The following is a 14744-nucleotide window of genomic DNA, read 5'->3' on the forward strand; positions in this document are numbered from 1 at the left end:
AATTTTCAATGCCTGGGAAAGTAGCAAAGGAGTGTACCTTTCTATCTGCTCTCTTCTCATACACTCCCATAGGCACTCATTAAGTTTTCAGTACAGGATGTTGAGTTAGGCTAAGGGGCCACTTAACAAAGTACAGTTATTCTAATTTGCTAGACATTGGGGAGCATCCTTGAGTTCATGGTTTGAAGCACACAGATATGAAAGGGCATTTCTCATAACATGCAATAGATTTTACCGTGTTATTTGCAAAGAAAAATACAGTTCTAATCAAATCCTAAATGTGCCATTCTACAGTCTCCGAAGTTGTAAATTTATTTTCAGCTTACCTATGAGGTCTGTTGGCCCAGTTCCCAAATTTTCTCCTCGAATTGTCACTTTTGTCCACGAGATGCCCTCATTGGGAGAGATGCCAGTCACAAGTGGGGGCTGGCGTGCTCGAGACATGATGCCTACTTAGTTACTGCTAACTAAGTCACTTGCACCTGTTGAGCAAGAAAATCACTTAAAATAATTATAATACATAAAAGTTAGTAAAAAAAAAAGCCTTCTAAAAGGATAGAAAAAAAATCTGCATATGTGAAACACCATTCTCAAAGCTCTTTTTGCCGCAGTTATCAAACAATAAAGAATACCTACACCTTTTTTGCAGTTCCATTTTTTATAACAGGCGTAGCCTTAGTTCTGAATTGAAAAGAAAATGTAGATTCAGAAGAAAAAAAAAAAACCCTAAACCACTGAAACACTTAATATACTCCAAATCACATCAAAAGTTCTCACTGCTCTATTATAAAATATCAATTGCATTTCTCAGAAAGTTTAGAATTGCCAAGTAATAGGTTATAGACATATATTTGGATTACTTCCCCATCAAGAACTGACTGCCTGACACAAACACTCCCGTGAAGAGTAAACCCCAACATTGATTTGTATTAAGCATAAACATTTTGATAAACTGAGAGAAGAAAAACATTACTTACAACACTACACTAGCAGGAAACACCAATAAGACAAATCATATCCCAACAGATAAACATTAAGGTATATAAAATTATAATAATTAAAAAAAAAAGCGTTTCCAAAAGAGTAATTGAATCAGAAACACCAGTATGGCACCTGTGTCACACAGCCTACTATGAACCCGATCAGGAATTCCTATTGTTTATTAGCAGTTTCCTTCGTGCATCTACAAGAAGCAGATAAGCACAACCTGAAGCAGCTTAGTTCCCAGCAACACCCCCACGCTTATAATTCTTACTTATAGATCTGTCACTAGATTCAAAGTAGCTCCTGGAAGGAAGATTTTTTCTTTATTTTCTGAAGCTGGAATGCACGTTGAAAATGAAGATGGAAATGGAAAGGCAGGAACAAGGAGGAAGCTCTCATGGTTAAGAGTAATCAAATACTGCCCCCTGAACAGTAACCTGTCTCTATCTACACCACAGAAGCATAGCAGATGACTTATAATAAAACTTTACTATAAAAACTTCTCAATTTCTCAACTTCAGAGCCCATGCTCACACCTGAAATCAGTCCAAAATGTGTACTGAATGTAAGAAATGCTACACACTGCTCTGAAATATTCAGGTTCTAGATAGAACTATTGGCTTCAGAGAAATTTGTGAGACTGCTGATGAGGAGTATGCAATTAAAAAGAGATGAAGACTCCGGCGGAATAAGCAAAAACTTAACAAGTTGCAGTCTGTGAGCTGTGCCCAGTACATAAAGGATAATCTGTTAAGAGCTCACATTTAATGCACAAAATATGCCTCTGGAACCAAGGCTTTTGGTTTGCTTTAACTGGCAAACTTCAGAACATCTTCAGTCCCAAGATTAAAAATGACATTATGTTTTTAGTTTAACATTAGTTTCTCAGGTTCCTGCAAGTAATGAACGGATGAGAAAGGAATTCAACAATTTAGTCTTGTGGATCCTCTTATAAGCTGCTATGTAAACTGCTGGAACATTTCATATCACTAACATGGGACTACAGAATTCAGTGGAGATTGTCTACAACCTCGTTGCTGGAACAACACTGAAGGAGAGGAGGACAATATCGGCAGACTATGAAGAATCAGCTGTCAGTAATCTCCAGATATAGAAGAAAAGGTTATGCTCTGGCAGCCAGTCCCCTCTCTCCTGCTCCTGTAAGCCCTGCTTATGTTTCTTTCTCTATTTTTCAGAGGCAGTCAGTCCCTGCCTCACTTCAAAACCGAAGCCAGGTCCAAATCCTGCAGCTGAACTATTTCCTGCCCTTATCCTGCCAATCTTCCCTCTGACTCCTTGTGCACAATGTCAGCAGGGGAGGACAAGCAGGGTTAATACCCCAACGCTCCTTCTGAATCCTCACACCTTGATAATTCCTCCTCCTTACTCCCGTCCTACCTTCGTTCATATAGCTCACCTGAAGTACTGTTGATCCACTTCCTTGCTGAAAAGGATAAACTCAATCAGCTGTCAGGATTACTAATCCTGGAGCTGCACAGCACATCAAGCTGTTGTTTCACACATACTGGATTCAGAGCCTTCTCTGCTACATTACCAAGGCATCACTGGACAAAACAACAGGCAGCTGTCCTACCTGCAGCAATCAGAAATTGAAAACACAGGGGAAGTTTCGTTTACTCCTATGCAATTAGAAAGCGCATAGGCACAGAAGATCTGACCTTTCACTATATCAAGTTTCCTCCGCAGTCATGTGCAAAGTCAACACTGGAAAACAATCAGGTACATAACCTTACCTAGAATCAGGAGAATAAACTCCATGTCTCCTCTACATCTGATCTACATAGAGTTTGCAGCTTGCTTCACATATCCTCATTAGAGCTCTAAGACACACAGCAGACACAAAGAGTGGGGGCTACCCATTCTGTCACCTTCTGTAGGAAGCAGCATGCACTGAGATATCAGTGCCATGATGTAAAATAACTTATTTTTCAGCAATAGTTTGTAAAGATCTATATAGGATATTAATCAGCAACACAGACGTAACAAAAAAAACCCACACACAACCAACATGTTCAAGAACTCAGAGGTAATATGGAGGGAAAACTCTTAAGGAAAATGAGCAAACTAAAAGCCATTCAGGTATTTTTTGGTTGATTCTCACCCCCTCACAGCCAACATAGTGGTTCCCTTGCATTGCAGCTACTGTTTCTTTCAAAATACCTAGGCATACAGATAATTGGCTTGTATCAATATCAAAACCCAGAAGTAATATTACAATGTATTTCTCTGGATTTCAGAAATTGGCACTGTATCTCTCCTCATGATAAGCTGAATAAATGCAATAAAAATGCTGAGCCTCCTGAAGTCTAACATTTCTTCTAAATTATTTCCATACTTATTGCAGAATTGTTTCGAAATACCTCACTTGGATGAGAAGACCACAGTAAATCTCAACACATTACAAGAGCACTACAGCACTGAGATGCTCTATTATTTGATTTGATTTTGATTTTTTTTTTTTTAATAGCAATTGGTTTCATTTCTTTCAAAGAGTAAGTGATGGAACAGTACGGAATCTGTCCATGTAGCAGAGATCAAACAAGCGCTTGAGAGTCTTCATTTATAATATATTCCCCTCCTTTTGACACACATGGCGATACGCAGTATGACTCAATTGTTTACTGGGAAGCACAGCCTGCCTAGTCTTATGACCCAAAAGAGACTTTCTACTTCAGTTTATTTTATTAATCTTTAGGGCAAAGCTGAAATAATAATTATTTTTAGTTTCATTAAGAAACTGAAGTTTCATTTTTTCATTTTCATTAACCTATGTAAGAATGATAGCTGCAATTCTACAATCACCCTACAGAGAAATCTTATTTTTTAAAAAATACATGTATTCTACATAAAATAAAATTGAAAAACATACATACATCAGCTCTCTTACTCAAAGAAACTTACTCAAACTGGTTCGTATACAGAGCAGGGGAGACTGTGCACAATCTGTTTTCTCTCTGAGATATTCTGAAGAGATGGGTTTATCAAAGAAGTGTTAACAAGACTACTTTTTTTTTTTTGCAATGAACATTCTTGTTTTACACTAACAGAAGTCTCTTTTCCCTCTTCACTCCCCTCTCGTCTTTTTAAAACTTCATTTCCTCACAGTATCTCCTCAAAAGTTTAACATGGATGGCATCTGTTTGACTGCTCCTATGATCTTGCCCATATTATTCGGTCATAATTCTTGTTATGAAGCGCAAGGAGTTAGAAAGCCTCTGCGAAGACCACCTACTACAAAACCATCTTGAAAAATGCCTTTCATAAACATCATCTTCATCTTTACATGAGCTTCTCAAATAAACTGTCCTCTCACAGAGGTTTAGCTCAATAAATAAATAACTAAATAAAAATCCAGACTGCTCTGAACGCTACAGGCTTGCTAAGGATGGGACATCGTCACTCTTTATCCTTAGAAAAGCCACTTTTAAAAACAAACAGCGAAGAAATGAAATATCATCCAACGTAAGGAAAAACACAAGTCTAGACGCTTTTCTGAAAACTCCAGTTCGTTTAAAACAGGCATTCTTACATAGGTTTCCACATTAAACTCTCAGGGAAAAGCAGAGATGAAATGCAAAGAGAAAGGACACCACCAATGCCCACCGTAACTGTTCTGTAACACTGAGCACTGCTTACTGTTCTCAAAGCAATACCAAAATGCACATAAGTGAAAAACAGAAGTTCAGGCTTTAGGGATACCAAACTGGCCTGTATGTTCAAATCACAAATTAAAACTACAAACATGACAAAGGCAGAGAACTTCAGAAGACAAGTGGTGACAAGACGCACCTAATAAATTTCACCAACAAAAGATTTAGCAGTTCAGAGGTGCCAGAAAGGCGTTCCTGGCTTCTAAAGAAAGAAAGTGAGCTGGTTCCAGTGACTGAAAAATCAGTTAACTAAAGTTTTCAGTAGCACTTTGTCACAAACACTAAACTTAAAAGACGCTCTGGAAGGAAGACAGAACCGAGGTCAAAGCAAATGTCACGGTCATCTACCAAAGGGAATCTAAGTTGTCAAGGAAGGAGGAAAGAAAAAGTCTATGTCATAGCTCTGAGAAAGTCTAAATCATATGCAAGGTAAAAATGACATCCACATATAACTAAAGCCCTCAGCTATCAAGTACCTATTTGTGCTCAGTCACTTATGATACGTGTGACTGAATACCAATTTAAACGTTATGACACAGGTACAGTAGGAACGGGCACAGCATCTTCCCTGCTCAAATCACAGTATACCTCCGATGTTGTCTGCTTACCAAACAAACAAACCCCAATCCAGTATGTTAGGTACTCCTATCACACTAACTTTGCAGCATTAAATGCTCTCCGAATGAACAGATTTATGAAATGGATGATTTTAACCAATCAGTAAATGCTTGGATTCCAGAACGTAGGTGATGGCCTTTGCACCTTAAACTACACAAACCTGTGCTTCTACTAAATATATCCAGGTATTTGTTTTCACTAGGAAACCCAGAGGGTCCCCTGAGTACAACGCTGTACAACAGCGTCAGTGAAGGAACATGGCAAATGACCCTAAGAAGGACGACAAAGCAAGAAGTTTTCTATGTTTGCATTCAAAACCATCACAAAATGACAAAAAAACATTATTGCAACCTTTTCTGCGCTTTATCTTCCCAACAGTATAAATTCAGACAGACAATCTACATAAACTAAGATTTAAAAGCATCCAAAAAGCAGCACTGTGAAAATAACTGACATTTATTAACCCCTCTGGAGATCTTCAGTGCCCTAGAATTTCCACAGCCTTCAACACTGCATTAATAATACAAAGTCCATTCCTGCAAGCTTGCCAGGAAAGACTGGGAAGTGAATAAGCTAAACAATGCTGAAATTCCAAGTGATATTAAGAATCTACACATGTTTATTTAAACAATAAAAGAAGACTTGTCAATTTAAACAAGAAATGCTCACAAATCTTACATTTTGAGGGGAAAATAAAACCTCTTCAAAACACCACTAAGCTACTAATAATGAAAAGATGAACAATCGGGGAAAAAAAAGGGGCAATTTCATCGTCACACAGAAAACAACAAAGCCTCATTTGTCTTGGACCGTCATATCCGGCATGTTGATTCAAGCCAATATTAACACTGACAAACATGTTAACCTACGGGACAACACCATGTGCCAAAATCAATTTTGATTTGGGAAGATGAGCGCGTTTTGTGATGGGAGGGCAAACTATGAAGATTGAGAGTATTAAAAGACATATAATATGATACCTTCTTATTTTCAAAGGGCTACCGAATCTTGCAGCCAGTCACAAAGTCCATGCTAGAAAGTGCAGTTTGGGGATAGGCAAAGGAATGAGCACAACCACTCTGCCTTCACAACGGCTCTACCTGCCTATTTCATCAACATCTCCGAGGTCCCGCTTTACTTAACCCAGCGAGGTACACCTTTGCGGCGATGTATCTTGACACACTGAAAGCAAAATAATCACAGCACTCAGCAACACCATTAACATTGTCAAGTGGCGAGGAATTAAAGGCTGGACCCGAGGCAGATGCTGGGAGAGCGCTGGGTAAAAGAGCTCAGGGCATATTTCAGAGCGAGCTGCAGCTGCGAGGGATTGACACTGCTAACTGTGGAATCAAGCTCAGGAGAAACTCCGGGCACAGTTCCGGCATCCGAAATAAATTAAAGTAAACAGTGTTGCTCTCTCTCATCCACCCTGTTAGCAGGCTCTCTGTTGAGCTGGAGACCACACACCCAGACCACACAGCACCAGCTGAACTCACTCGCACGCAACATCTAGAAGCTGTCACTCTGCTGAGGTATGGAGAGGAAAAAGAGGGGGCAGGAGTGCGAGTGAGTGAGTGAGTGTGTGTGTGTGTGTGTGTGTGTGTTTAGAGAAGCTGCCCGCTCTCCCCTCCTATCATTACAGCTGGCTAGGTTTTGTGCGGTCGGGAAGGAGGGAAAGAAGGGAGGGATAAAAAAAGACCTATAAACTCACTAAGAAAACATACTGGTCTTGGCCTTTTGTAGTAATGATTTGCATTCCTCCCGCACTAGTTTAGTAGCTGTTGAAGGGCCAACAAAGCATCCATTTAGCATCAATTAACCTTCTATCTATCACGTGTCAAAAAGAAATCTAGGTCTGTATAAATCCATTTCATTGCACATTCTCAGCAACAGCATCGTATCAGTTACGAAGCACAGCATACCTATATCCTGATACACTGCTAACTCAGGAATTGCCGTAGGTTATTTATTTGGAGAGGGGAGAGACTCCCCACAAAGAACACTTAACTATATGAATGAGATTGCCATGTCAAGACGCTGAATTTTTCTATAAACACTCCATCCCGAAATGAAGCTTTGCTCATTAGGATCTTACACCGTAAACATCCTGAATGAAATTAACAAGCATACGTATTACAGTGAGTTGTGATCCGTTGCAAAGAAGAATATTTCATTCTAAAAATAGGTTAAAAAGAAGATTCCCCATTCACTGCAGGGGAGTCGTACTAGATGACCTTTAGAGGTCCCTTCCAACTCTATGGATTCTATGATCCTATAAGGTAGTTCTAACAGTATAGATGAATAGAGACTTCTACTGCAGCAGGCTTGAAAGGGATTCTTTGATTTCTTTTAGTTCAGAAAACCATTTTATGGTCAATTTTATCACCTGCTGAAAGAGGAGGAGTAGAATGAACCATGTGAACGTTATTTTCGTTACAGAGACGGTTTCCTTTCCCTCCACCCCACCACCGCAAGTATCCACTCCATCAAATTCACTCACAAATTTAATTTAACCCACTTACATGGTCCAACTGCCCATAACCACAGCCACACTGCCACCTTTCTTCCAAAATCCATTCACTTAAATGACAACCACCACCACGTGTCACTATTAAACAAAATCAGCAATACTACAATAATCCAAGTATCAATTCTAGCCCTATAAACTCGAATTGGGATATTTTCATAGGAGAAAACCTTAACAACAACAAAAAAATCCTAGAAACATCACCTTATGAAATATAATGTTTTTCAGACAACTCAGCTTTAAAATTCTGTACCTTCACAGTGAAAATAAACTACTCTTCCAACTCATTAAGTAGGCCTACATACTATTTTATGCCAGTTCTTGAATGAACGAACACTTCTGCTACTACATTCTGTGTTACGGCACCTATTCGTGACCAAGCCTCAAGGCAAAACAGTTATATCTTCTGAACGCCTGTTCTGGTTGTGCTAAATTGGCTAGAAAAGAGCAGTAGCTTATGAGAAAGTGTAACTCAAGGAAGCCTGAGCACAGATGTTTCTCCCCCAAATTTCTGCCCTTTTCATTATAAATTGCATTACAACTCCCCAGAAACCGTGTCATCTACTTGTTAAAAGCTTCTGTATTTATTACATGACACACCACCATAATCTAGCAACGTTGCGAAGAAAAGCTTTAAACACACACACATACATACATATAAACATATATAGAAAAAAGCCAACTCAGCTTTACATGAAACCATATCACAGATGGCCATAAATCTCCTGTTCATGTCTAAATTCTCAAAGCACATGCCTTCCTACATCTGCTTCTACCTCCAAAATCGAGTTTGCTTCACTTAGAAGTCATTACCCTCCCTGTCTTAGATTTAAACCATTCATCCCTTTTTTTCTTCCAGGTTTCTAAAGTTTATCATAATTTTCCGCATTATTTTAGCTATCAGAAGAACGGTTAAGAATCTTAACGCCTTCATCATCTCTCTATCTTATGTTATTCACGGGTAGAAATTAGAAATCAATACCGCAAGCATCACAAAACTTTCCAGTACGTTATGCGAATGCACTCAAAAAGATCCAGAAGTTCAACAAAATAAACTAAATAAATCCCAATGGGATGGGATTTATTTTCTTTTTTACAGAGAAAAGAAACAAGACACCACAGCTTTTTTCTAAGCCCTGTAACTATACACAATATTCTTTATAAAAACACTATATAACCACTGTAATTACACAGTTCATATGACTGAAGTTTTAACGTGTGTTCCCGTAGGTAGGACTGCTGCAGTAAACCCAACATTTGCCGTGTGGCTTTTGGGGCAGTTCCTTTTGTTTCAAAGCTATTTAGAAGGTGAGGCACGCACTTGCGTTACTGAGATGCCTCTACTCTTCATGTTCTCACCCAAGCATTGCATTCCGTCCCCCGCTAAGGGAAGTACACAAGACAGACCCTATAGTATCTCTCTCTATTCACACAGGCAAACCTTTGCACAGCTCTGAGAGCCTGCGTGCACAGCTATTTTTCTTACATATTTCAGCCCGCCTCCACCTTACATGCTCCCAACCTTCATTTCCACTTATCTACCTAAAATTCACATTTACTGTTCGGAATTATCTTTTCAGATCAGAGAAGTCGTCCTGTGGGAGACCCTGCCTTTTATACTGATGTACCACGAGAAAACATGAGGAAAATGCATCCTCCTTCTACGTAATCTCTTAACTTTTTGTCTAACGTTCAGGTTCCCAGAAAGAACAAAGGCATACACGTTAAAAACACAGTGAGATCTGAAGTGTCGTCACACTCACAGAACCTGAAAATAGAAAATTTGAAGCTGTTGCTTTTTCAATTGAGATTTTAGGACGGCCTTAAAAATTCACTTAGCATCCGACGTGAAATTTGGCATTCAAAAGGATAATTTTGCTCGCAAAATCAAAACCTGAGAAGGACTTTGGGATGCGTCATGGGAACGTCTGAATACAGGGCACATACTACTTTCAGCACAGCGGCAAAGTGAAAGGAAAAATACAGAATGTAAGCCCAGCTAACTGAAACATCACGGATTTATATCATCATCTGATCCACAGGCGCTGCTACACAGACAGAACGTCCACCGGCTTCTGTGCAACATACCTAAGGTTTGCTTTAGAATATTCAACTGCAAACTTGGTCTGTGGTTCCCTTATGGTCAAGAGAAAAAAAACCCAACGCCACCACAACCTATAAAGGGCTTTGTGTCTCAGAAATTTTGTTTTCCTTCAGATCCAAACAAACAAGCAAAGGAAGGAAACACAGGCTTTCACACCCATCCCTGAGTGCAATCTTAGTACTTTCTACTGAAAACGCTGAGTGCACTGTATGCACTGATTAATAACTGTTGTCAAAGAAGGCAACACATCAATTTCCTCTTAATAAAAAGCACTAAATAGTTCTAAATTCACATAAAAAGTGCAAATGCCCCCATACGTACAAAACAAGGGGAGGAGAGGAGGCATTTGATTTAGCTTTGTTTAAAATATTAAACGTTTAGCTTACCTTCCCCTAATCATAATACGCAACAGAACAATGGCACAATTAATCCTCATTTTCAGGCATTTGTCTCATTACTCAGCTTCTGAGAAAGCTGCCTCGGGTTCGTTTTATCAGATCACAAAAATTAGGTTCTCCCTCCTCCTCTCCCCTCCTCCTCCAATTTGGGTCATTGGGAGAACAATCAACGGTCCGACCGCTTCTGGACAGAAACACTGACGGAATTCTATTACCTTAAAAATAATTCGGGGGTTAAGGTAAAGATTTTTTTTATTATTTAATCAGCTTTATTTTTAAATTGATGTTTTTCAAGCCGTAAACACAGATGTCTGTGTTGTGTGCAAAAGATGAAACACCAACCTGACGTGACCGCCCTATGCGGGCACCTATCTACTCACCCCGTATCCTACAAGCACCTTTGCAAACAGAATTTTCCCATTACCAAACACTGCTCCCCTCTCCTGGGGAAAGCAATCTGAAAGACAACACCGCACAGTACGGATTTACAGAAGGTAGGTGGTCTAAGACAAAAGGTTAAGCTGAAGAGCAGCGTCTGACTTCCGCTAAAGATATCCATTTAGCTATTTTCTGATCTCAACCCTTCAGCTTGCTTATAAGTACACTCATACCGAAAAGCCCCCACAGAAAATAGATTCGGCGTAACACGTAAATAATGCTCAAAAGATGGTACAAGTCCCTCATTCTGAACTGAATGCTACTGATTTCTTCTGTGCACAATGTTCGTGTGCCCTATGCACAGCCATTTGAAATACACGCAGGCAATAAATATCCGCTTGTGCTTCACAGGCTCGCCTTGTTCTGAAGAAGAAAACCGTTGTTTAATTCATGTATTCTTTCATTCACTGGCTGTCGGAACCTGCATTTTCAATATTAACTTCTAAATTCACACTTTTGTGACCATGCTATTCAGGTCTCGCTCTTTTCCTCTCCCTTATATAGGTTCAAAGGGAAAGCAGAAAACTCCAAGAGAATCAAAAGTAACACACAACCGACGATTAGTTTCAAGTACAATGCTCAAGACTTACTGGATTTACAGCCAGCCACGTCACATTGACAGAAATTGATTAAGTAGGGTTTAACATAACATATCTCAAGCTTTCATCACTAAAAGAGGTCAGTGGCCTCTGTTTCTTGTCTACCACTTAATGTGCTTCAGTGCAGCTTCACTGAGAGGAGCAGCATCATGACCAGACTATATCAGTGAATGCTTTTTCATGGGACCTTGGGAAACTGCTGGTGAATCACATATTAACATCTTTAATATTTGTTTTTTGCCTCGATTGTTCTCAACACAAGGAATCCTACAACCCAAAACACTACGATCTGAATACTGCAGGTCCAAAAACATTTGGTGAGCGTTATTTTCAGTAGCGAAGATAAAACGTCTTTTCAATACGACAACATCAGGGCACCGTGTTGAATATTTTATTCAACAGACGTTTATTCTGTGTTTTTTTTTCCCCTTAAGTTCATGACTAGAACTGGATGGGTTTGCCGCTGAGATCTAAAAATGCCCATTAACTTAGACTGCTACTCAGCACCAATTTCTGATAAAGCAAATACATCACCACTAAGGGAATTACTGAGCAAAAAAGAAACTAATCCATTGAACTGCTGCCAGAAAAACACAAGGCAATTTTATGTTAAGAAAAAGCAAATTTAGGAAGCGCAAGCTTGGTTGGTAGAATACGTTTAATTGAATCGTTTCACTTCTGATAAACACTAAGAAAAGTTAAGCTTTCCATACAGAAAAAAAAACCCAACAACAACATGCCACCAGAAGTAAAATTAATGACGTTTTCTCTGAAATAAATCACACCAGTATAATGAAAATCACTGCATCCTGTTTAAAACAACAGAACCCCCAGTTAAGTAAAAACACTGTTGTCCAAGGGTGGGCATAAATCACGAACCCTGTAAACTAAGCGATCCATGGGAAAGAAAGCAGCAGCAGGGCATGCTTCTGGCTGCTCCTTGCTGGGTCAGTGCAAGCTGTGACAGACACGACGGCGATAGGGAACTAAGAACGACAAGGCTGTTCTTCGGGGGAGCAAAAACAAAGCAAGCAAAGCAGGTTGGATTTCTAAGTGACAAGTTTCAGTTGCAGTTTACAATTAAAAAAGAGCAGCAAAAAAAACCCCACAGAAACTCTCGGGTGTCGGGGGAAAAAAAATGTTTACAATCGGAAAATCGAAGTGAGATTACAATTTTAAACTAAATCACGTGGCAGGGGGGTTGACACTAGATGATCATTGTGGTCCTTTTCAACCCAGGTCATTCTATGATTCTACGAATGGGCGTTAACAGCCCAGATTTGACCTGATGTACAGAGCTAACATGGCTTATTGCTTCGCTGGGCGTCAATTCAAAGCGTTGGAGTGTTTGTGCTAGAAGCTGTTAATCTACCGCACAGTAAACAAGATGCAGGAGGTAGGGAACGCCAAGGAAATAAATAAGAGAGGGGGAAAAGGCAATAATCAGGAAGAAGCGCTATTTTGAAAACCAGAAGAACGGGACAGAAATGCAACCATCCCCGCGCCCAGGCAGCTGTTCCCTTCAGTAAGAAACCGTGCTGCGGTTCCTCGTTAAGCTATGTTTTAAGTTATTTAAGTTAATCCGCCGGCGCTCCGCCCGTGCCTCTCCCGGCCTACTTCCTGCACAGCCCCCAGCGCACGCGGAACCACCTCACGGCCGCCGGCGGGGCCGCTCCCACACGGCGCTACCTGCCCCCCACCCCGGCGGCACGGAGCCCCGCGGCCCGCGAACAGCCGCCCCGAACCCCTCCCGGGCCAGGGGCGGGGCTTGGAGCGCGACGCTCTGCCGGGAGAGCGCCTCGGTCTCCCCCCGGGATGGGGACGGTCTCCGCCCCAGCGCAAGGGGGGAGGACCGGAGCTGCCCCGCTGGGAGCCGGCTCCGCAGAGCTCGACGGAGGAAGAGAGGGGCGGGAGGCCGCTCGCTGTCACTCACCGGCCGCCGCCGCCGCGCTCGTATCCGGCACCTGGGGCAGCGCCGCTCCCGGCAGCGCCTCCGCGTCCGGCGGGCGCAGGCACCGGCAGCCGCCGCCCGAAGACATCGATGGAGCGCGGAGAGATCGAGGAGGGGCGGCCGAGCTCCGCGCCCCGCCCAATAAAGGGACAGGAGGCGGAGTAGCCGCCCTCCCTCGGGCTGGGAGCAGCCCCTCGTGGAAGAGCGGAAATGGAGCAGTACGAAGCGCTTCTACTGAAGTAATATTAGTGACAGCAGCAACGACAGCCGTAATAAATAATAATAAATTCCAAACTCGTGTGTTCCCCGTGTGCTTTGTGCGGGCAGAAGCCCACCTCAGGCATCTGCAGCACAAGATGGCGGGGGGGCTGCGTGGTGGTATGCAGAAGAGGAGGGCGTTGTGCCCGTGAGGCAGGAAGACAGGCTCTTACCATCTCCTCTCTCCCGGGAGCATTGCTTGTGACCTGCAGGCTGCAGGCCGCGTGGTGGAGCCTGCAAATGGCCGTCACAGCAGTCCCACATCTGTGGCGTGGAGGGTTTAGTGTTTTTCAAGTGTTCTTCTTTTGGAAACCGCAGCTACGTTTGTCACATAAAACACACCTGGTGCAGCTGGGCTTGACACAGGCGCTTGCAGCCGCAGGCCTTGCAGGACATTCCTCTGCAGCTCCTCAGATGGGCTCGGGCCACAACACGTGGCAGAGCTCGAGCAGAGCCCGGTGTGCTGGCCCTGAGTATGCCTGGGGTTAGCGCTGCTCAATCCCTAAAATGCCTACGATGCTGCATGGATTAGGCTGAGCAACACCTTGGGGCATTCTCACCCGTCAGGCTCACTGTTGGGTGGGGGCAATTGCAATGTTTTTCATGTCATCTTCATGAAAAAGAGACCAACTTTTCTTCTGAAATGGAGCAAGGAAAGCGGTGAAATTCCATTTCTTGGCTCAGTTTTTTTTTTTTTTTTCAGGTTGTTCCCCAGCAGCCCGACCCCCTGGGCAGTGGCTTTCCGGCGCCGCTGCAGAGCTGCACAGAAACAGGACGCAGCTGCTGCAGGAGCTGGCGGTGGGCAGGCAGCACGGGCAGAGCCTGGTCATGCAAATTCATCCTGGTTTCCCAATGAAAATGTGGGGAGGTATCTTATCAAACCATCTGTCTACACGAGGCACCTCTGAGCAGAGGCTCTTCTTCCTTTTGGAAAGGATCAGGAGACATCCTTTTTCCCTTTCTGCTGGGATTGTTTGGAGTTCAGTTGCGAAAGCCAAGTGCAAATGAAATCATAATGCAAAGCAGATAAAAAGCAACGAGGGAGAAAACAGAAAGGAGAATCGGTTGCTCAGTTTTGCCAAACCAGACCTGAAGTGGGACATTAGTTGGAAAAATAAATTATCTTTCATAAAACCTCAAAGAACGAAAGCGCTATAAAAAGCACGATGGCAAAGAAATGTCATTTCCCACAC

The 14744-nt window shown here is 42.0% G+C and overlaps 1 protein-coding gene across 23 annotated transcripts in view; it reads right to left on the reverse strand.

Moving 5' to 3' along the window:
• The window catches only part of EXOC2 (exocyst complex component 2), a 366065-nt gene that overhangs the window by 116184 nt on the left and 235137 nt on the right, over positions 1-14744 (reverse strand). For 20 of the 23 annotated variants that reach the window (XM_046924334.1, XM_046924284.1, XM_046924332.1 and 17 more), the window contains one exon: positions 327-482. In XM_046924334.1, coding sequence (XP_046780290.1) covers positions 327-444 — 118 coding nt within the window. In that variant the 5' untranslated portion in view covers positions 445-482. Of the gene's footprint in view, positions 1-326; positions 483-12221; positions 13351-14744 lie in introns of those variants that run through there. The other 3 variants (XM_046924352.1, NM_001006376.3, XM_046924351.1) reach the window with 2 other exon arrangements.

Source organism: Gallus gallus, chromosome 2 (genome assembly GCF_016699485.2).
Source record: "Gallus gallus isolate bGalGal1 chromosome 2, bGalGal1.mat.broiler.GRCg7b, whole genome shotgun sequence".
Lineage (NCBI taxonomy): Eukaryota > Metazoa > Chordata > Aves > Galliformes > Phasianidae > Gallus > Gallus gallus.